Source organism: Rhineura floridana, chromosome 1, assembly GCF_030035675.1.
Source record: "Rhineura floridana isolate rRhiFlo1 chromosome 1, rRhiFlo1.hap2, whole genome shotgun sequence".
Lineage (NCBI taxonomy): Eukaryota > Metazoa > Chordata > Lepidosauria > Squamata > Rhineuridae > Rhineura > Rhineura floridana.
In genome coordinates, this window is record NC_084480.1 from 63,618,284 (window position 1) to 63,642,608 (window position 24,325).

The window sequence follows — 24,325 nt, forward strand, 5'->3', positions numbered from 1 at the left end:
CTGCAACCATATTTCCACTGGCTCATGATCTGTTGGATTTGGTTTTAGTTAAGATATGAAGATAACATAGGCCAAGGCAGTGTCATTAGCCTTATCTCTTGTTTGGTGTTAACAGGTTTAAAAGAAAGCTTTTACCGCAAGCTCTACCTCTGCAGTGACAATGATAAAATCCAGCTGTACACGATGGCCCTGTTGAAGTACCAAGTTGAATTTGTCAAAGCATCAACAGAGAGGGTGAAGGACCTCATATGTTTAATGAAGTACTGGTTCAAAACCTCATTTGCAAAACCAAGAGAGGAAAATAAGTAAGTTGCTAGTATTCAAATACACGTGAGCTAATTTCTTTTTTCAGCTTCAGATCATCATGTTTTCCCAAGGTACAATAGGGAACAATGCAATCTGTAGCTCTTTGTAACATTTCCAAATCCCTTCAGCCCTATGTGAGTGAGGGACACAAACAATTTTGCAAAAAGAGAGAGTATACATACCTGGGGCAAACGAATATGGAATATGTATGTTCTTGGCTACTTTTGGCTAATCTTTCCATACACTGCATGGATAGCAAATCAAATTGGAGGCCAAAGTTGGATTTTGCTGCTGACCTCTAGCAACTTTTTGATCTACAACTTTTGTTTTTGACTTTTTCTTGTGGCAGCTCATTCTATGCAGCTAAATGTGTGCTTTGTGTGTTTAGGTTTCGCAGGCTCCCCTCCTCCTATACTGTGGAACTCATCACTATCTATGTGTGGGAGCTGGCTGGGAAACCGATCTTTTTCAGCTTTATACAGGGAATGAGAGCTGTTCTAAAGCTTTTGGTTCAATATCAAGAAATCTGTATCGTATGGCACAAACATTACAGACCAAAATTTCCAATTTTCCAAAAGGTGTTTTTAAAGCAAATCAGGTAAGTCAACTGCATGGTTAAGCATAGCAAATGCTTGTGGCAGCTGCAGTTTAAACTATGAGTTGATATCACTATGAAAAGCCTGTTAATAAAAGAAAGCACTATCAATGGTTACTAGCCATGATGGCCATGTTCTACCTCCACAGGTGGAAGCAGTATACCTCTGTGTATCGGTTGCTCTGAATCACAAATGGAGAGAATGCTGTTATGCTTACTACATCCTGCTTTCAGGCTTTCCATAGGCATTTGGTTGTCCACTGTGAGAACAGGATGCTGGGCTAGATCAGCCTTTGGCCTGATCCATCAGAGCTCTTCTTATGTTCTTATGAGAAACCTTGTCAATTGCATGCAGATATATGACACTTTCATAATATAATTACAGAATATTCGCCTGCATGAAGCCTAGGGCAAAATCCTACCTGCAGTCAATTGAAGATATAATTTTTGCAATCAGTGTGAACTATATATTGAAAAGTCAACTGGATTCAAAGGGGCTTTCCTTTATGGCATGTCTATTTACATTTCCTGTGATCAACTGTGTGTGAATATTTAACTTTTGCTGCCAGAATACACTGAAGAATTTCTGATGAAGCTGTTCTTCGTGTTTCTCTTTAGTTAAATTTAGTTAAATTGGTGGCATGTTCATAGAATCATAGAATTGTAGAGTTGGAAGGGGCCTATAAGGCCATCAGGTCCAACCTCCTGCTTAATTCAGGAATCCAAATTAAAGCATACCTAATAGGTGCCTGTCCAGCTGCCTCTTGAAGGCCTTCAGTGTTGGAGAGCCCACCACCTCCCTAGGTAATTGCTCCATAGGTGTACCACTCTAATAGGAAGTTTTTCCTGATGTTCAGCCAAAATCTGGCTTGTTGCAACTTGAGCCCATTATTCCGTGTCCTGTACTCTGGGATGATCAAGAAGAGATCCTGGCCCTCCTTTGTGTGACAATCTTTCAAGTACTTGAAGAGTGCTATCATCTCTCCCCTCAGTCTTCTCAAGGCTTTTCTTTGCCCTTTAGTTTGCTGCCCTGGGCTCTTACTGGGAGGAAGTGTGGAATATAAATCTAATAAATAATAAATAAATAAGGCCCCAGTTCTTTCAGTCTCTCATCATAGGCCTTTGTTTCCAGTCCCCTGATCAACTTTGCTGGCCTCCTCTGAACCTGTTCCAGTTTGTCTACATCTTTTTTAAAGTGTGGTGTCCAGAACTGGATGTGGTACTCAAGATGAGACCTAACCAGTGATGAACAGAGGAGAACCAATACTTAAATAATGTTATTTAAAAACAAATGCAAGGATGTTCTCAGCAGCATAAAATGCACATAGGCATTTTAACTTCTTGTAATTTTAAATGCTTTAAGGACTTTTATCTGCTGTTTTATTATTGTATTTGTACTGTGATACAATATGGTTGTACATAGCCTTAAAATCCTACATTTGATGATAGCTGGTATATAACAAACACAAATAAATTAAGAAAAAATGTACCATCACTTTTTCAGCCTTTGATGTTTAAAATATCATAGCTCCCCCCATCCTCATAAATAATCATGGAGAATGTAGGTTTTACAACGGTGCTGACATACTAATCCATTTATAGGTTGCTTGGATGATGATCTAGGGCGGGAGTGACTAACCTTTGGCCCTCAATATGTTGCTAGACTACAATTCCAGTCACCACTGGCCATTGGCCATGCTGGCTAAGGCTGATGGGAATTGGTTATCTGGAGGGCCACAGGTGAACCACCACACTGCTCTAGAGCATGAACCACAAACCTGTCCTGTTCACCAGCACTACCAAGCAACCCCTTCTGACAGCACAGGCTGCTGATTCCTGGCAAATTCCAGGCATACTTGGGAGCCAGTTACTGTACAAGTCATAAACCATGCAATGCTTGGCACTACCTGATTCCTAGTCGGAGAGCTTTCTAACTGGTCAGAGCAAGGAGTAGGACAGCACCATTGATGACTGAGTAGACTAGGATCTAGCGACCAAGAAAGACGTACAAAAAGTGTGTGCATGCAGGAAGTCCAACCACCATGAATGCACTGGGCACTCTCCATTGAATGTACACATGTCAGTAGCAAACAGGGTTCCCTGGTTGTGGCATGAGAAGGAAGGGAAGAAATAAATTCCTTCATATCCCAAACTTATTTTATGGTTGTGTTTTGGTCTAGGACTTGGAATTCTAATCCATTCACCATTTCTAGTCATTGCAACACTACCCTCTGTGTGGTTTATAAATCTCTACGCTAGTGCTGCTTGCTGGGGGCAGCTTTGTTACAGCCTCCTATTTGTTTTTTATGGGACTCTTGATTCTGTGGAGACAATCACTCATAAAGCAAGCAGACTGCCCTGCTGCTTCCCTTGTGCTTTGATGTTTGTTCCCATACCAGAACAAGAGTAATGCTGTACTTTGTTCTTGATTATTCTTGTAAACTTTGACTAGCTGGTAATGCTGAGTAATTCCTCCCCTCCCCTGCTCCAGTCTTGTGTGTGGCTTCTGGACCTGCCATCTTCCAAGGTTTGGATCTGTGCTTTCTGCAACAAAGAAATGGTATTACTTCTTTTTTAACCCAAGCCCATTAAAAGGGGCAAAGTAGGAATGAAGAAGGCAGCTGTGCATGTACCAAAGAAAAGGATTATAGAGTTCATGAGTCAAGATAAATCCAAGCTATAGTCTCTCTCTCTGACAGAAAATTGTGGAGGGAGAGACAACCCTATTGTCTTTGGCAACTGAAGCCAGTGTTGTATTTGAATGTAGTACAAATAGATATCTGCATCTGAGCACTTCTTATTTATGTTCATAGGGACAACTCCTCCCTTTCTCTCTTAGGCCATTTGTTTTGGATCCTGCAAACCCAACCTTTAATGTGTGTGAAAACAGCAATGCCTGGGATGAAGTCGCTCACGTGGCAAGACAGAGCCTCCTTAAGCCCCTCTTTAATGGCATGCAAGCAAAGGAGCCCTGGCTTTTTACAAATAACTGGTGAAACCAAGTTTGTAAGGATGGCTGCCTAGTTTTGAGGTACTGCAATGGGAACAACCTGGCATTACAACTTAATGAAAACTGAGGGGCACAATAGCACGTTACATACCTGTTCCCTGCAATGACACTCCCTCCTGCAGAGGAAAGCACCTGTGGGGAGGGGGTACTTTGAAGATGAGAAGGTGCTGAGTCTCTTGTCCCCTGATAATTCCCCTCCCAAGTTGCGTTTGCTCCTGTGGGGTTCCAGTTCCATGTCCACAAGGTAAATAAAGATATAGAGCATTGGTGGGTAAAAAGCAGCTAGAGTGGGAGGTTTTAAGGGGAGAGCAACTGCTGGAGGAAGGATTAAATACTCCTGTTCTTCTCTCTCACAAATTGTCCCAACCTCACTCTGAGGGTGCTCTGCAAGAGAGAAAGGGCATTTCGGGCTTTGTTGCAGGCAGTCTGCCTTGTTGCCTGAAATATTCAACAAATAACTAACATCCCTTTTCAAAAACAAAAATCACTGTTGGCCAGCTGCTCAAATTTTCTGTGAAATTTAAAAAAAACTTGAAAAATGATCATGGTTGCAATTATATTACTGAAGTAGTGATCGTTTTAAGAATTGGGACAAAGACTGAAAAATGTCAAGGATATTGAAGGTTATTTTCGGAGGGGAGGGCGTTGCTTCTCCACTGGTGTTTAAACTTTATTATTTAAGTATCACTTTCTTTAACAAGGGCCAATAAGAGAAACAGACTGTCACAATAGGTCATTACATTAACTTAAATTATGTAGAAGACGCACAATAAACACATTTTTTCTGAGAAGTTTTCACAACAGTTTATTTTACAAAATGATTGCCCAAGTTCAACACTTGAATGTGACCAAATAAGATATAAAAGATAAGGGGGGAATCAGTAAAATATTTTTTTAATCTCATAAATTGTAGTTGATGCCAATTCGCAGAATTATATTTCTATGTAGGTAAAAGACGAGCCAGTGTGGTGTAGTGGTTAAGGTGTTGGACTACAACCTGGGAGACCACGGTTCGAATCCCCACACAGCCATGAAGCTCACTGGGTGACCTTGGGCCAGTCACTGCCTCTCAGCCTCAGAGGAAGGCAATGGTAAACACCCTCTGAATACCGCTTACCATGAAAACCCTATTCATAGGGTCACCATAAGTTGGAATCGACTTGAAGGCAGTCCATTTCAGAGTCTTCTGAAGCAGGTTGCTAGCTTGCATATTAGTTAGTTAAAAGACGTTATTTTAGTATAGAAGTTGCATGAGAAGCCATTTACAACAGCACGCACATAACCTCTGTAGATGAATATTGACAGAAAGGTCTGATTGAATTTTCACAACACCCATTTTCACCCATTGTCAGGGTGATCACAATAATAATAATATCTTAGGATATGTGATCTGTTGGCAACAGAAATGCCAATAAGAGCCATGAGTTTGTACCACTAGCAGAATGGATTGGTTGGCTTGTGCTTGATAAACATCTCAGTGATAAAGAGATGGTTGAGGTTACAGCCAAGCCAAACAGTAACAGTGTCAAATAATTTGGTTCAAATTCACTCACTTAGGAAAATCTTCACAGAAATGTTGAAAGCCACAATGGGTATTCAAAGCTAGTCTTACTCTGAGTAGACCCATTGCCATTAATAGACGTGACTAACTTAGGTTCATTACTTTCAGTGGGTCTACTCTGAGTAGGACTTAGTAGACTAACAGAGCAATCCAATTCACGGGAAGCCGGCAGGAGGAGGAGCTTTACCCAGAATAAGGGTTGATTGAATTAATCATATATATAATAACTAATGCGATCAATTGCTCTTTGATGACATATTGATTTTCAAAACCCCAATAGTAACACATCTCTTACTAGTGGGGCATCAAAAGCTGTATGTGGCTATTGGCATTTGTTGTAACACTACAGTAGAGCAAAAGTTGAGATTTGTGTTGCTGCAACAGGCTCCTTGGTTCATTGCTTGCCAATTCAGAAATTAGATGGACATTTACCTATCTCATCATCATTATTATGTAACTTACTATTCATGTACACAAGAAGAAAATACCTACATTGGCTTCGCTACAGCTAGTGTATTTTGTTGTCAGGACTCAAGTTATTTTTCAGAAGATTGTCCGTCTTGGTCATTTTTCAAGTATAATAACAGGTCTCTGGTTTTGCTTCATTATTTCCCTACACTTAGTTGCATTCAAGCCCCTTCAACCACTACTTTAAATAATGAAGAAAAATATCAACTGGCAGTTTTTGCTTTTTGCAGAGATTTTTCACTCCTTATTTCTATACCTCCTCCCAGATGAATTAATTCAATTCATGTACTAAACAACTCTGTCAACCTCATTTTGATTATATAAAGCTATTAAATGGTTGCTGCTGTTCTTTAAGAAGTTATAAACCTAAGCTATGATTTTTTAAAAAATCTACAATCTCTCTTAGTCACATAGAATTACACACTGTGTAATGCAGCTTTAGCTATTTCCCATGCACTGAAAGAGGAAGCGTATGTGAGTAATGCTTCCTTTTCACGCTTCCTGTGAGGTTGTACATGAGATGTGTGGACTCCACATGCACCTGGAAGTCATGCTGCTCACCATGGGGGAAATTTGAGGGTTCCTGCTTTGTACATTACACAACAGACTGAAGGTAAACAGTTACTTCATGTTGATCTGAATGATCAAGGCGCAGCACATCTGAATGATTAAGGCGTAGACGGACTAGTCTTGTAAACCTATTTCATACCAACAGAGGTCTAAGTTGCCTTAGTGATAGCCACTAAGGCCTAGATTCATATGGTCGTCATTTGAAGAGGAAGCAGCATGATCGCTATACAGTTGACTCAGTGCTAAACCCAGAATTTCTTTTTTTTCTTTGTAAAACCGCAGCTCTTGTCCAGCTTTCCTTGTTTCTTCCAGCTCTCTAAGTGCCACTTGTAGCTCTTGTGAAATAATGCCTGGAGTTTCTTGCTCTTTCACAAGCCAGTCCAGAGCCATGTGACTTCTCATCCTTTCATCTAAATTGTACTGGGAATAGTAGGAAATCACTTCCTGTTGCAAGTACAAAAAAAAAAAAAAGAGTTAGCAACAAATATACCATGGCCTTCTAAAATGAAACACATTCTAAAATATTGGATTAGTTCTGCTCAGGTATCTTCCCCAACCAACCTGGACATTTCAGAACAGATATTGTCAACATATTTGACTCTGAAGGTGAAACAAATAAACTGGAATAGAATGTAATTTAAAATAGTTGAAGCAATCCAAGTTGCACAGGAGCAAAGATTGACAGAAGCAAGGACCTATGTATTCACTACCAGCAATGAGCTGAGCTGTTCTCTCAACTCATTAATATTTGAAAGAACGGGTCTTGAAACCCATAAATGTAGTTTTGTTATTCTGAACCTCCTTCTGTAATTATACGTTCATGCTCATTTATGTAACCATCAGGTCATCAGTTGGACTTGTTTAGTAACATAAGAAGAGCCCTTCTGGATCAGTCCAGCACTCTGTTCTCACAGCGGCCAAGCAGATGTTGCTGGGAAGCCCACAAGCAGAACCTGAGCACGATGGCACTCTCTCCACCTGCAGTTCCCAGCAACTAAGTATTCAAAGGCATACTGCCTTTGTTTGTTTGAAGTGAACAGAGCCGTATGCTATACATAATGCTAATTGTTGTTTTATTTTAAAATGGTAAACATTCATATTTCAAACAGAACAAATTGAAAAGAGATTAAATTCTTATACAACTGAAAATGCAGATCTTAGCATTTAAAGCCAAACACTAGGGAAGGTGATTGAGAGGGTTGTAGCGTAGCAATTGCAAGTACTCTCGGATGAAACAGATTATCTTGACCCATTCCAGTCTGGATTCAGGCCTGGTTATGGGACTGAATTGGCCTTGGTTGCCCTGATGGATGACCTTTATCAGGAGAAGGACAGGGGGAGTGTGACCCTGTTATTCTTACTTGATCTCTCAGCGGCTTTTGATACCATTGACCTTCTTGGCTGACTTGGTGAGATGGGTATTGGAGGCACTGTTTTACAGTGGTTCCGATCCAATCTCCAAGGTCATTTTCAGAGAATAGCATTGGGTGATAGTCTTTCAGCCCCCTGGTAGTTGTGCTGTGGGGTGTTACAGGTTACCACCTTGTCCCCCATGCTGTTTAACATCTATATGAACCCTTGGGAGCAGTCATCAGGAGATTTGGGGTGAGGTGTCAACAATACGCTGATGATACCCAGCTCTATTTCTCTGTAACATCTGAATTGGGAGAGGCTATGGAAGCCATGGACCACTACCTGGACTTAGTGGTGGGCTGGATAAGGGCCAATAAACTGACTCTGAATCCTAGCAAGATGGAGATGCTATGGGCTGGTGGTTCCCGAGTTCAGATAATTGGTCAGTTGCCTGTTTTGGATGGGGTCGTACTCCCTCTGAAAGATCAGGTCTATAGTCTGGGGGTGCTCCTGGATCCAACTTCATCACTAGAGGCCCAGGTGATCTCAGTGGCTAGGAGTGCCATTTACCAGCTGCGGCTGAAAGACAACTGCAGCTGTTTCTGGGCTGGGATAGCCTGACCACTGTTGTCCATGCACTGGTAACTTCCAGGCTTGATTACTTTAATGCGCTCAATGTGGGCCCGCCCTTAAGGTTGGTCTGGAAGCTGCAACTGGTGTAAAATGCAGCGGCAAGACTGCTCACTCGGGCAGGGTATTGCCAACATGTCACCCACTGTTGAAAGAATTGCACTGGCAACCTGTTAGCTATTGGGCCAAGTTCAAGGTTCTAGTTTGGTGTACAAAGCCCTATACAGATTGGGACCAGGATACCTGAAAGACCGTCTTACCCCTTATATACCCAGTCGATCACTGCACTCTGCAGGTGAGGGCCTCCTGGAGATACCATCTTATCAGGAGGTCCATTCTGCACAATATAGGAAATGGACCTTTAGTGTGGTAGCACCTACCCTTTCAAATTCCCTCCCCTTAAACATTAGACAGGTGCCATCTCTGGTATCTTTTCAGCGCCTACTGAAGACCTTCCTCTTTCAACAAGCCTTTTAAGTTGAGACCTTATCCCAGTCTGCATCTGTGTTGGAATTGCTTCTTAATATGTTTTAAACCTTCTTTTTAAAATGTATATTTTTAAACTTTTTTTTTTAAAAAAAGATTTTTTAAAGCCTTTTAAAAATGTTTTTAAATATGTTTTGTTTTAGTATATATTAAAGGCTGTTTTTATGATGTTTTGAAGTGTTTTTAGTGCTTTATTTGCTGCCCTGGGCTCCTGCTGGGAAGAAGGGCAGGATATAAATCAAATAATAAATAGATAAATAAAAACACTAATTATAAAATTCTTTGATTTTTTTAAAAAATATATAGATTGTATCCAATGATGTCATCCCATTACCATGAGGACTTCCGCCTGTGCAACACGACTTCCTCTCCCTCTCTTTTCCCTATGTCCCCCATCTGCTCTGGAGAATTGGGGGGAAACCTCAGAACAGATTTGGGGAGGGCATGCAGGGAGAGGACGTCCCATTGTGCAGATGGAAGTCCTTGTGCCAACAGGATGACTTCATTGGATGCAACCCTATGATTGCACTTGTCCTTTAATGTTCTGGGTCTTTGCGAACAGAGAGCAGCTTTCATAATATTACAGCCTTTAAAGAGAAATCTTAATTTGTGGACATGCTTAGCTATGGAGATGTCTCAAACTCACTGGGACTCACTGAGTGCCTAAAATGATAGAACTGTGTTAATAATGGCATTTTAAAATCCCATTGGTTTCAACTAAAGAAAATTAAGCTCATGCTTACATTCCTATCAATGGGACCCAAGACTGGACCACATCTATAGAAAATAAGAAATATATTGAACAGAGGTGAATCAAATATAGCTTTGCTGTTGGGAATAACTGGTGTACTATTAAGTAATGCGTTTTAAAAGAATACTTACTTGTCGAGAGCACTTTGTTTCACGTAAGGCTTTGAGGCTTCCATTCCAATGCAGTAGTTGAAAGACTATCATCAGTTCCTATAAAATAAAAACCAATGGCTACTGCTTTAAAGCAGAATCTCTTCTTCATGATGAGAAAAACAGGTGGGAATTTGATGTGCAAGCCTTGAGTTACATCAAAATGCACCTTTCCATCTGCAAAGGCATAATAGAAGGCCTATTTTATAGCTCATGTTCCTGCAGTGGAACTAAATCTAAATATGTTCCTCCACTTGCACAATAGCTAGTGGAACTCTAGTGTGTGAGTTTACCACAAATATGAGCCATTATCAAGACTTTTTCTATTGTCCAAAGGGGATTATTGTATTAAGTCGCAAAAGTTTGACTTTCGAGAACCCTTTGGAATGCTTTTACAGAGATTAAAGTGGAACCATGTCCTAGCCTCACTAGATCACTTGCCTTTCACAAAAACTACTCCTAAATTTGTTGGAATAGACATTTACCAAAAGAGCAACATTAATAACTAGAGATTTGAAAACATGTACAGACACAATTATTTTAAGTCTATTATAGGCAATATTTCATTTCTCATTGACTAGCTCTTTGCTTAGTTTTTTAAATTATAGAGCAACTTTTGTGATCTCAGTATTATAAAAGTCAAATTCTTTAATGCATCATGGAAGCACCTGCAACAAATGATTATGTGCCTGCTTTCTCTATTATCTTTCACTGTTTACTTTGACATTGTCCTAGGCAAAAGGTTGAAGAAAGCAATTTGAAGAGTTCCTCCCAATAAGAATTTAGATACTGCTTTCATAGCAACCGGGTTACAATGGAGCACGTATAAGCATCACCATTTGTCTGAAATGAACCTGAAATAAATTGGAATTGGTCCAGTGTTTCACTTTATGAGAATTCAGAGTTGCAAACATACTGCCACTTATTCCAGAAAGGCACAATCTTGCCTCAGCTTGGATATTCTATTGCTATGTCAAACTTTCACGGTCTGCCTTTCATCACACACAAGAAAAACAACCATCAAAAGCAAAGCTGGTATAGCTATACTTGTCTTGTTCATTGGAGAGATTTTGAAATATGACTTGAATAATTTTTTGGAACATCAAGGAATATCAGCTTGGACTGCTTAGTTAGTTTTCCAGTACACATTTTAGTCACTGCAAGAATGAATAAAAGGCAACTTCTCTCCAACTGGAATCTAATCTGGAAAACAGTGTATAAGAGGAAAAAGTTAGATCACAAACTATGGAAAAAGTATGTGTCTGTGTGCATATAGAGCCACAAGTCTTATTTAGTTACTTTTGCAAGTTCATTTTTCAGTGCTGCACAACTGAATAATTTCAGTTGCTGCTTTCTGTCTTACCTCATTTATATCGCATAAATGTTCATGATGGAGGAAATGGAGAGAGATACAAAACATAAATAAAGTCATACCTTTTATTGAGGCTGTGATCTTAAACACATTAGGGAGTCAGACCCATTGAACACCATGTACAGATTGCATTGCAAACCTTAAAATGTTGACCAGTCTGAAAATATTAAATTGAATAAACAACATGCTATTACCTGAAATTCCAGCATTGTCTTCCCCATGTTTGATTCCAGCATATAATGATAGGCTCCAATACTTGTGCTTGGGTCATCAGCATCATTTAAAGTACCCTTCAACAGAAAAAAAAGATAAACTTTCTGAATTATATAAAAGATTTTCACATCCTCAAATTACATATTGGCTGTGTTTAGAGGTCAAACTAAACCATGGTTTAGAATGACAAAACAAGCCATAGTGAGTCTTAGGCATCTATGTTCCCCCTTCCCTCTCTTCTGGTATGGCCACAAAGAGGAGATTGGAAATGTTTATCTTCCAGTTTTAATTAACCACAGTTTAGTGTGTTTTCTGAAGACTTGTTTCAAACAAATCATATTTAGGTTCAGATTACATGACAAGCTGTGATCAATCTAAACCAGAAGTTCAAGTTTATAGATTTCTTCTTGTAGCCATGCCAGAATGGAAGGGAGGGGAGGGGGATGTTGCGAGTGTAAGGTTTGCTGTAGCTTTCATTATGTTAAACTATGGTTTAACATGATGTCTGAGTGAGGCCATGTTGTGCTAAAGCAGCAACAAAAAAAAAATCCCAGTTATCTGATGCCCACCATTCTCATAATAATCTGGGAATTAGGACACAGCCCTCCACAAAAACCTCTCTTGTTTCATTCTTTTGGCTACAGAACATTTAGACATAAATATTATCAGAACTAGTTTTAAACCACAGATATTTCTAAATGCATCTTTCTAACATAAAATGTGGTTTTCTGAAACGTTCAAATCTTCCTTCAGTGTTGCCAAAAGAGGATTTCTAACAACTGGGCTACAAATAGGTAACTTATACCATAAAAGGGTGGTATAAGCCAGTATGCTTTGAGGTTTGCTTTGCATAGGTCTGGTTTGAGTTTGCACTGGAGAGCAGCAGCTCTTAGCAAAACATTCCATCAAACCAGAAATTCTGGTTGCTGTCTCCACTGGCTTAGGCCAACTCACAAAGCTATGTATATACTTACTTGCTTCATACACTTATATCCTACTTTTTTGCCTGTAGTCCTCAAAACAGTTCACAAAATGAATTAAATGCAATGGATACATTACGAGCCTTGCCCTTAAAGCAAAGCAAAACCAGACTAGCAGGAATAGGCATTTTGTGTTTTCTTCATCTGTCCCTTTTTTCCTGGATTCCTTTTCATAGAACAGTTGGCACGAGTTGGAGGGGGCTGGGTGGTGCAGGAAGGGACAGTCCAACTGGGACAGTTTAGCTTATTAAATTTCTTAGACACCATTTTCTAGAAGACTCAAAGCATCTTACAATTAAAATATCCATAGTTAAAAACAAAAGTGTAAAAATTACAAATTTATAAAATAGTAAAAATACGCCACCCTCACAAAAACAATCAATTAGCATGAAGCCCATTTCATCCCATCTTGGCCCATTTCATCCCATCAAATGCCTGAGAGTAATGGAGCATCTTAACCTGGCAGTGAAAAGATGATAATATTGGCATCAAGTGGCTCCTTGTGGGAAGAGCATTTCGTAGAAAGGGAGCGGGTACTACTGAAAAAGCCCTGTCCCTTGTCACCACTGTTCGACCCTCTCTCAAAAAGAACACTTATAAGAGCCTCAGATGTTGATCTCAGAGTATAAGCAGGTTTATGACAGGAAAGGCATTGCATCAATTAGGAGCAAGTCTTTGCAGGCTGTCTGCCTCCCCTCTGTCTCTGAGATTGCAGTTCAATGCAAAACTTTTCTAATTGAACTTTGTGTGGAGATTAGCATCTGCCCAGTTTTACACTCAGGCTGGGCTATGGACACGGGTCAAAGGGGAATTCACACCCACCAAGAGCCTGCTCATACTTCAAGAGGTATGGTTCATACTTGCAGAGCAGGGATGGGGAACCTATGACCCTCTAGATGTCAATGGACTCCAACTCACATCAACCCTACCTAGCATGGCTAATGATCAGGGATGATGAGAGCTGTAGTCCACAAACATATGTTGGGCCATAGGTTCCCCATATCTATTGTAGAGTCAACTTATTGGGATGTATAATTCATTGCATGTTATCATTCAATGGATCAATACATCAACATAACACAACCCCTTACAGGTGGAGAGCTATATTTCTCGGCTCAAGCTTTATAGACAGTGGTTTGTTGTTTTCTATTTGGAGGAACAATTTGTGAGTGAAATGTTTGTAATTGTTCCCATAATCCTTAATGTTCTAGAGAATCTAGAGTGGAACACAACCCTGTACACAAGAGTTTCTTTAGCAGAACTGTCAGCAAATTTACAGCTTTTGAAACTCAGTAACATTAACAGACTGCTGCTGAAATATTTATGCTGGCTTTTAAATTTCCCTGAGGACATCTGTCCAGAAGTTTAAGCTTTTTGCCTTAGAAAATTTCCATTAAAAATGATGAATTGCGTTAAATGAACCTTCTTTTCAAAATCACATCTAAATAAATCATAGTCCACTTTCCAAAATGTATGCATGGTATTGTCCCTCAAAGCTTGAAAAGAAAGGCATCCTTTCATCCACAGACCAGATATACACCAGGCCTCCCCCACTCCTCAGCAAGTACACCAACATTTTAAACACTCCTCCCCATTTCCCCCCCAAGCTCATAACTTTCAATTGCAGAGGAACAATTTCAAATAACATGTATCACGCTGCTCTTAACCCTCTTCTCAAGCCATTTCAAATCTCCTATTTGCTTATTATCAGCAGTTCCTTCTGCACTGATGGGAGGATTTTGTTAAGTCTTCTAGAGTCTCAAGCTCTGGAGTCTCAAGCTGCATACGTCTTTCACTGAGTCAGTATTTTTTTAATTTGCATGAGTTTTGCTGTATTCTTCACTGGATTAGCAACATGCTTTCCCTGAACTATTTATTAAGCTACCTATATTATCTTTTTGTGTCACACTACCATGAACACTTCTGCACAGGCTTGTGCCTGCGCAGAAGCAGTCACAGGTAGCGTGGACACTTATAGGTGAGGCAGGCAAGGACAAACTCCACATGGGAAGTGGACCTTTAGCATGGTGGCACCTATCCTTTGGAATTCCCTCCCGTTAAATATTAGACAGACACCCCATTTCTGTTATCTTTTTGGCCCCTGCTGAAGACCTTTCTTTTTCAACAAGCCTTTTAAGTAGAGACATTATCTCAATCTGCATCTGTGTTGGAATAGCTTTTAAAGATGTTTTTAAAGTTTTTTTTAAAAAAGATGTGTTGTTTTAATAGAGTTATGGGTTTGGGGTTGAGAGGGATGATTTTTATGAGTCCCCTTCCATCCTCTGATTTGGAACCATGCACCTGGAGGTGAGAAACCTGCTCTGCTGGCCAGATGAGTCCCCTTTATTAGTCTAATAGAGTGGCCAGGTGAGTTAATGGGCCCATCAAGTCCCCATTAACTGGGCCAGGGAGATCCCATTGTTATTGAAACTCTTCAGGAGAGCCCGGGGTCTGAGAGAGGCTTGTGTTTTTAGTTGAATCTGAGGAAAGGCTGGTTACTGGAGATTTGCGGAGAGGCTGGCTCTCGGCACCATGGCTTTAGTGGGCCTCCTGCAAGCCTTATGGAAAAGCAAGATCTGTTGGACTGCTGATGCTTTGAACCCCTCCATCTTAAGCTCCGGTTGGAATGTGTGTAAATAAACAAACCATATTTCATAAAGACACCACAGATTCTGCTGACCTACTTTCCAAGGAAACCAAACCCTGGGCAAGTGCAGGGACCCCCTGGAGATCTCTCACCGCTCAGAGATTGGGGTGGGGCACAACAGTATGTTTTAAAGTTGTTTTGTTTTAATATATTTTAAAGTCTGGTTTTAAGATGTTTCAGAGTGTTTTTAGTACTTTTGTTTGCTGCCCTGGGCTCCTACTGGGAGGAAGAGCAGGATTTAAATTAAATAAATAATAATAATTTAAAAACTGGGAGGCCCATAGGGGTGGTGAGGCCCATAGGCCTGTGTGGCGAGTCCTGGAGTGGCGGTGGGATTACATGATCTCACCAGGTGGGTAGGAGGCTGGCCAGGGGATGGGAGGTCTGGTGACCTCTGGGGTAGTGGGGAGGGGGTGGGGAATTCTGGTGACCCCTGGGGTGGGGGGAGGAAAAGGGGGAGAGGACCTCTGGCAACTCCTTGAAGGTTGGGGTGGAGGAGAAGGGAGAGGGGGGCTCTGGCGACCCCTTGGGTGGTGGTGGTGGAGAAGGGGGAAGGGAGCTCTGGCAAACTCTGTGGTGGGAGGGAGAAGGGGAAGGGGAGTTCTGGAGACCTCAGTGGTGAGGTGGAGAAAGGGGAGGGGAGTTCTGGCGACACCTGAGGGGAACATGGGGAGAGCCACAGCAAACTGGGGGAGGGGAGGCAGACTTTGGTGGCCTGGAGAAGGGGTGGTTGGTGAAGGGAGACAGGGTTGGTGAGTGAAGAGAGCAGGGACAGAGCCCCTAGTCTACCTATTTTTTCTATTACCAATGACTGCAAAACACTGAATCTGAGGAACTTGCTAGAAGCTATAAAGCGCCTGCCTTATTTATTTTTACCATCGCAAATGCCTAATCCACATGGATAGATTTTCCCACGATAGTGGGGAAATGGCTCCATCCTTTCCCTTTTGTGATATTTTATATGTAATTCAAAGGGACTATGGAAGACTGGGTTTGAGCCTAGGGGATTATGTAACCCCCAAGATGGTTCCCTGCAATGGCCATGGTGGCTGAGGCTGATGGGAGCTGAAGTCCAAAGCATCTGGAGGGCACCAGGTTGGGAAAGGATGATATAACAAGTGTCCAGGGGCCATATGTCATTACACAGGTGCTCTTTGTAAAGCAGGGATGGGGAACCTGTGACACTCCAGATGTTTGTTGGGCTACAACTCCCATCATCCATTACTATTGACCACGCTGGCTAACAAGCGATAGAATCCAACAACTTTAGGAGGGCCGCATGTTCCCTATTTGTAGTTTAAAGCATAGGGATGAATGATTGCCCCTTAGACATATTTTGGAGAATTTAAAATAGAATGGTACCTATCTTGTTGTTCATACATGTAGATTTAAGAAACTGGTATCCCAGTTTGACTCTGACAACCTATTATTAAAGTTTCGTATAGGCTTTTAAATCAGTACATTAATCTGTGTATTTACAGACCAGTACCTAGGCTGTGACTGCACTTAGCTTTTAATAAATCAATAATGCAGGGAAGGTATGAAAGGAAGTTCTTCTCAGATACAATAGCTTGCATTTGTAGTGCATATAGGAATCTTTATCCATTGGTAAATGCAGACATTTCCATGATGGAACACAGTAGCTGATGACTATGTACAATATCACTACACCAACATGCACAAACTGCAGCTAACCTCAAATGCAGATGTTAGCAGTCTGATTTGGTTTCGGTATATTTAGGGACAAAAGCTCCTGCCAATTCATTTCCTTGCCAGAGGCGGTAACATAGCAAAGAATAAAGGACTGAAACAGAGATGCAGGAAAGTGAATTGAAGGGCTAGGATACTTTACAGCACTGGTTTAGCCTTGAAGCCATTACTGGCTTTACTTATATTTTATGATTCATTCCAAGAACGTATGTGTTCGTTGGGGAAAATGGCAGGATGTGACTAGACTTTTCTGATCATTTATCTTAATGATGTTACTCTTAATTGATACTCTGAAGTATTGTTATGAGCGCTCTCTATATTTTCCTGTTCTTTGGTCCTCATGAGCTATCTACTGTCATGTATATATGTATATGAATGAGTACTGTGAGTAATGTAGAGTCATATAGAATTCTTTCTAGCTTGCAACAAACTGGTCATTACAAACTGTTAGGTTTTATTCTGGTCCTTTTGTTTTCTATTTCCCATTTTTGGGAACCTAGCCAATGTTCTTTCTGTAAAGTAAACAAAGTGATAACATTAGGTACAGTGTTCTGGTTGCTGTCTCTGCTATGCCTGGACACTTCCTTAATAGCATACAGGTTCAGCTGCCCAAGCTGACTGCAGACAGGTGCACCAATGACCTTGAGCTAGTTGTCCTTGAAACCCACCAGGCCTGCCTAGCAGCAGCTCATCCAGGCTTGCCTAGTAGAGCTGCCAGCAGCAAACTCAGTAAGAAAATACAGCAGCTAATACAGCTAGGATAAGATTATTCAGATAAGAAGGGCTATATAAGCCCAGGACATTTTTACCAGTGCTGGCTGTGCCTGGTCAGACGAACAGACTACTGCCCTGCTGTAGATCCACACACAAAAAGGGTGAGAGAACTTCATTGCTGACTGTGTTAAAGAGAACTGTAATGTGATGTACAACATATATTGCTTGGTGTACATCCCCTGTAACATGATGTGTTGATCTGGAGCTCTGATTTCTTGGCTACGGCCACACATAGCATTATATGTATGTTTTATAAATCAATAAATACAACATTATAAGATCTTCCACTGTTGGGGTCCTAATTAATTTTCCTGAGATACACCTAGATTCTTTGGTGGGGTCTCCAACCAGTAGTCTGCCTATCTCAGACCAACCTCTGGCAGAATCTGTGGAAGCTCAGGTGATCCCAACATTTGCCATATAGGTACTCTGGATGTCCCACAGACAAAGGGAAGTACAGGGAACCCTCAGTCTTGTGCATTCACAGAAGGAGGCCATTCAGCCTATTTCAGGATGTATGAGAGAAGGGGGAGTGTGCATAACTTTTTCTTTTATTGGCCCAATGTCACTATTCATTGCTGGGTCCACTTTTCCAATTTTATCATGGAAAAGAGGAATGATGTCCAAGTTATATGCAATGAGATGCCCTTTTCTTTGATATATTGAAATCAGAATGGCCAAGGCACAGGGGCAACTCAGACATGCCTTGGTTTCCTATTTGATTTCCATTTTTTGGTGAGCTCTCTACAGACGTGTGTACTGTTAGAACAAGGCAAATGTCTCCAGTGTGTCTCCCTTACCTATCTGATTTCTTTACCCTGCACCTGCAACCCAATTAATCTCTTAACTCTAGCCTTTTTGGAAGGAGGTTGGTAATTGTTGGCATATGTAATTATAAATGTGTAGCTTTTCCTCCAACTATTATGCTCGGTGATTACTGAAATGATTGCCTAATGGGTGGGACCATCACTGCCTGCAGTCTGTTTACAACACTGTCTAAAATATTTTACTGTGTGACAGTAGTTACTCATGGTATATGGAACCACTTAGACTAATAGAAGTTTGGGAGAAAGGACTGACTCCCTGGAAGCAGTGGATAAAGCTTACACACATCCCCTAGGGGGACAGCAGTCCACATTAACCACTTCCCAGGCTTCTTCTAAAAATTTAGCCATGACCTCACCATCAGCCTGGTAGGCTTCACATGTGAAGGAAGTTAGGGTCAAAAAAGACACAATAATCATAGCAGCACAATCCTATCAATGGAGATACTGTTATCTGGGATCTTACATTAATCATTTCCCCCCGTTTTGTAGTTTACCATAAATGCAGCTGATGACAACATACAAAACTATGTATGGTAACTTACGCTGGTGGAAGAAACAGCTTCCTGAACACTCTCCACAATAAATTCCTTTGTGATCCTGCGACAAGGCATCTCATTGAAGAGAGAATTGATCAGCGCTACTTTTGCTGCGTCTCGTCTTGCTTCTGCCCTGCTCAGGCAGCACTGAAATATAAATAAGAGCTACTGGTCACCCCATCTACAAAAAATATATATTGTACACAGGGGTGCACTTAGGTAATTTTAGTCTGTGGACTTAATGCATAGCACGCCAAGATGGTGCTCAGGGATGCAATGGTGCTCTTGATATCTTTCCCTGGCACCCATGAAGCCTCTGACCCCCCCCAACTGCCCCCTTGGTCATGAGGTAGTGAGAATGGTTACCTTTTTCTCCCTTGAAAAGAACATAGAGCTAAAGGAGGAAGTTGGAAGAGTGGCACTCTTTCTCGCATCTTCTCTCAGCTCTTTGTACTTTTCAAGGCTCAGATTAACTGCACTGAAACTTACTCTTATCCAGACCTCTTGAAAAAGTGAATCATGTGGACATGCACTTTCTCTCTTTATGTCTCTTGAAGGGGGGCTGATCCAGGGGAGGTAGAGAGAAGTCACTAGGGGTGGTGGTGCCCACCACATTTGTTCAAAAATCCAAATGTGCCCATGTGCCTAAAAAGGTCAGCAACCCTTGATGAAATGTCTTATGGGGGTGGGCACTTCTATGGATGGTAATGTATATTACTTCACTTACTTCAAAATGCAGTACATTAGCTATGTTGTGCTTGAGAGTACTCCTGCTCCTTCTGGTTAAGTGGGGCCCTGGACTTCTGCCCCAACATTTTATCTTGACAACACTACATACAGCTGCAAAAGGTACTGAAAAGGGCAGCCCACAAATGCTGGAGGGGCCTTGGAGCACCTTTCTTATGCAAAAAGGCCACAGAGTTTGAGGCTTTTACATTCAGGAGAAAAGATGGTTATGGAGGAATTGGATAATAGCCAAGGAGGAATATGATTACAGATGGCATGGAGATAGCAGACAAATAATTCTCTTTTTTCCATAATGATAGAACCCAAGATCACCCAATGAAATTGACAATAGATTCAGGATAGCAATAAAATAAAATAAAATACTTCACACAACATATAATTGATTTATAGAATTCAACAATACACAGTGCGGTGATGGCCTTAAAAGAGAAATCCAGAGGACAGGACTATCAGTGGCTCTTAGACATGATAGCTAAATAGAACCTCCCACGTTCAAAGACATTGAATTGCAATTGTTGGGGGGCAATACCAGGGGAAGGATAGATGCTTACATATTACCAAAAAAAGGAGAAAAATGGAAGTATGCCACCAAACAAAGAGGGCAAGATAGGGCACAGATTTGCAAAACATTTGCACATGCTGTTTTGTATGTATATTTGCAAATATGGGAATAATGGGCTGTATTCAACTAACTTGTGCTAGTAGATGCTAGCACAAGGATTCCTGTTACCACAACAGGACTTTCCCCCACTCTCCTTCCTCCATGTGTCCCTCACACCCTTCCCAAGTCTGCTTGAGAGGGTCAGGAGAATCCGCAGGGCAGCGTGCAGGGGGTGGACAGAAAAGATAATTCCATCAAGTAAGTAGAAATGCATGCACTGACAGAATGATCACCTTAACACTACATGGCATACAACACAATTACTATAATTAAATTAGAAATATCACCATAGTGACCAGATAACTTGTGTACCTGGTCAGACTGCACTCCAGGTGTTCTGTTGATGGGAAGCTGCAGGGCCCTTATTTTCCCTTCCTATGCTACTTTATCTCTACACCAGATTTGAACCAGACTGTCCTAAAGGAGGGCACGTAGCCACCCGAGGGGAAGTGCTTTCATGCCCCACTTTTGGATTTCCCACATGGGTAGAATTCAGTCCCCCAGTCTGTCTAGTTATTTTAAAGGGTGCCCAGCCCATTATATAATCAAAATATTTATATATACTCAGAAATCTTTAAAAAGACTACAGGAGGCTCCAGAATGCCTTTTTTTGGTCATATGTTTCTTCAGTTCCTCTCTTGGCCTGGGTCCTTAATGTTGAATGATGGTCCACAGAGAGCCACAATTTGACATATTAATCTGGTCGTGCATCGCAATAAGGCAAACTATGGCTTACTGGGACCACATGAATGTGCTGGCTTCTGAAGAGAAGTCTGCACCTCCTTTGCTCCTCTGTGGTCCTTTTAGCTCAATGTGGCAGCTTAGCCAAGGCTTAGCTTAGCATGTCATCCCAACCTGGGATTGTGGTTAAGGTCTCTCCTCCTTAACCACAATGTGAGACCATAGGATAAACCTTGGCTACAGAACTGTGCTGCATTGTGCTACAAGAACCAGAGAGGAGCAAAACAGCTGTGAGCTCCTCTCTGGGAACCAGCTTGTTACACATAGTTTGGCTTACCATGACATGCAAACAAGGCCAATGTATTGGGTGCGACCTTGAGTTGGAATTTCACTCTTGGCTTCCCAGAAGCATCTGGTTGACCACTAGCTCACTGTGAGTTGTGAACTGGAGTAGATTATCAGATCCAGCAGTAGGGATGGAAAGATCTCTCAATTCCGTTTCTCTCTGTTTTTCATTTTTCCAATCTTAAATTCATTTCTTCACATTTCTGCAGCAATCTGTGATTTTTTTAAAAAAAAATCCTCATGATAATTCTTTAGTTCAAATTTCTCCTGATAAACTCATTTTCGTGGGCAGTTTTGACTAAACACATTTTTGCAAGGAATTTCTTGTCATATAAAGCATTTTTATGTTATTTTCACTCATATATTCATTTTTATGTACACTTTCTCCTAAGATCTGCATTTTTGTAAATATTGTTTTGTGAATTTGAAGGATGGCTATGTTTAGGTTCTTGTATTGTTTCGGAAAATGCAGATTTAATAGATTTGGCTTGAAATGTGAACTGAATAGAATTTCTCACCCATCCCATCTAGCAGGGCTGTTATGTTCTTTCATAACATTAAATATTCATCACACTGGGCTGTGTTTGCTATTCCTAGCATATTTCCTTGAAGAAGAAAAAAACAATCTTAAGTAAAATTAAATGTCATTTTCCTTTTTGGCAAACTTTTTGTTAACTATCTTTTGATATATCCACCTATATTTATCCATTCCACCTATATTTATCCATACTCTTATATTAGTTTCAACTTTCTCTGGTGGGTTACATGAATGTTTACTTTTTCAAATTCCAAGACAAAATTCAGACTTGTATGCTTTTAATAATAAACGCTATAATAGAAACCTATCTAAATAATTTGGATTAAAACCATCTTTGTGAAGATTAAACCCAGTGAAAAGGAGAGATAAACAATTTGTTTTAAGTAGGACAAGCAAAGCGACAGATCAAAGAGGCTGCATAAGTTTAAAAGCAAATGGCAAATCTTTGCAGACCAAGAGATTTACAAATAGAGAATAATTCTTATCACTCTTTCTGAAAGTGATAGGGACACAAACACTTAAGGAAATTGAGAATTATTATTTAGCTCTTTGACATATGACTTTCTCCTGCAACTTTCTTAAATTAAGTCCTCTCCCATATTCTCCCTCTCAATATAAATAGTTAGCTTCATCCTGTCAGAATAGGACTGACTGAAAATTATGTGAAATGGGTCCTGAACAGTTTTGTTAAAAACTGAACCCTTTAATTTTTCCAAGGGCAAAGGTGTCTACAAGGACTTCTCAACACAAGTGTTAGAAATAGCCTTGAAGTATTCCACCTTCAGTTAAAAGAACAATGGACTATTGAATGTGAACACAATGGGGCAACCTCCCCCTTTCATGGACCATGCTCTGGGCTGGGTCATTAGACTCCCTCGCAGCAGACATGAAACCAGGGCAGGGGAGAAAAGATACGAGGTCTACATGATGTAATGCTTTATTGTGTAGTAAAGATTACTCATGATGTGACAGCATAGCTAATTCTGCTGTGCACTTTAACTGATACAGTGTGCATTAAACTAGAGATTGCCAGTTGCTGCAGGGGTTCCTATGGATAATATGGAATCTGTCTGGCTTTTCCATTCATTTCAATGGAGGGAGCAGCCTCAACACATCAAAGTGAACATGGGTGCTGTTGATGAGATTTGCATACCCCAGAATATATTAGGTCTCTGGTCAACAGCGTGAACAGAACTGACACTAGATCCCTAGCAGAGGAAACAATGTTTAAAGGAGAATGGTCACAGGTGTATAACGAATAGTCATATATACATGTCATACTGCTAAAATTACAGATCAAGCAACCAAAAACAAAAGGAACCTAAACAGATGAAACTAACAGAAGCCAAAAGGCACCGATCCATTTTCCAGCCTTTCAAAGCAAAGAAGGCCTTTCCTATTCATTTCTGAAAACAGACAAGAGATTGTGGTGGGGAGGGCACCCCACAATGTAAGTTTGTACCAGGGCCAGAGTCAGAGAAAGTATGCTTGGGTACTGGTTGAGTTTTGCAAGCAGAGTTGGGACTCTCTCACCGACAGCTCTGCTTGGTCTGTAAAATCCTTGGTCTTGTACAGCTACCAATCACTGATCTTCTGTACCTTGCATACTGGCAATGATTTTGTATCATAGTTTTGTTTCTATAACCCATTCTTATTGACGAGGAAGCCTTTCTGCAGAAATGAATGGGGACGTTTTTGCTGCCTGTCTATGTTTCCGAATGAGAATCGAATAACCATGGAGTTAATGTTAATTTTTATAAAGATTAACTCATAGGATGCATGTCTCCTTAATCACTTTTAGCCACAGTTTGTGGACAGAGAATGTATCATTCAAGACAAGCAACCTTAGAAGGACAGACTTCAACATTTACTGTAGGGGTAAACATATAATATGTAAGTATGGTCAATGAAGCTTCCTTTTTTATAAAATGTGGAACAGCCTTTGGAGGCTGCAGTTTTGAGCAAGAGTGTATATGTGCACTTAACTCTTTCTTTGCTTACTGTTCTCATGATAACAACTTTGTTCCTTATTGCTAAGGTTGGAGATAACCATGGTTGGAGATAACCATGGCTGGCCAAGACACGCTGCTGTCTTAGGTGAAAGTCAAAATTCCACCGCACCCCCCGCCGTGTACAGAGGCTGACTAAACAGGCAGTTGCATCTTACTTCAACGCTGTTGATGGTTCAACGTCCTCTACTACATCTGAAGGTAGCAGGCTAGCTTAGAAAGGGCAGGGCAGGCCATGCAAAAGATATACTGTACTGTAGCTTTGTCCTCTAACACCTTGCTGTTCTTTGCCTCCAAGCATCTGTTGCCTGAGGCAGGTGCCTCACTCTGCTTAATGGTGGCACTGGCCCTGACTTGGCCCATGCAGTGCACTTTTCATTTACTCTGGTATCATTGTCTCTTGCAT

General features: G+C 40.9%; 2 protein-coding genes across 2 annotated transcripts in view; one reads left to right on the plus strand and one right to left on the minus strand.

Moving 5' to 3' along the window:
• The first annotated feature begins 143 nt into the window (after nt 1-143).
• Nucleotides 144-10,699, plus strand: LOC133390310 (2'-5'-oligoadenylate synthase 1-like). Its single transcript, XM_061639128.1, has 3 exons — nt 144-305; nt 695-904; nt 10,615-10,699. The coding sequence occupies exons 1-3, from the start codon at nt 184-186 to the stop codon at nt 10,655-10,657; spliced, it is 375 nt and encodes a 124-aa protein (XP_061495112.1). The 5' UTR covers nt 144-183; the 3' UTR covers nt 10,658-10,699.
• Nucleotides 4,789-24,325, minus strand: part of LIX1 (limb and CNS expressed 1) — a 65,582-nt gene continuing 46,045 nt past the window's right edge. The window contains exons 3-6 of the mRNA XM_061637837.1: nt 18,945-19,085; nt 11,446-11,541; nt 9,862-9,939; nt 4,789-6,954 (exon numbers count right to left, since the gene is read on the minus strand). Of these exons, the coding sequence (XP_061493821.1) occupies nt 6,670-6,954; nt 9,862-9,939; nt 11,446-11,541; nt 18,945-19,085 (600 nt within the window). The 3' untranslated portion in view covers nt 4,789-6,669. The remainder of the gene's footprint in view (nt 6,955-9,861; nt 9,940-11,445; nt 11,542-18,944; nt 19,086-24,325) is intronic.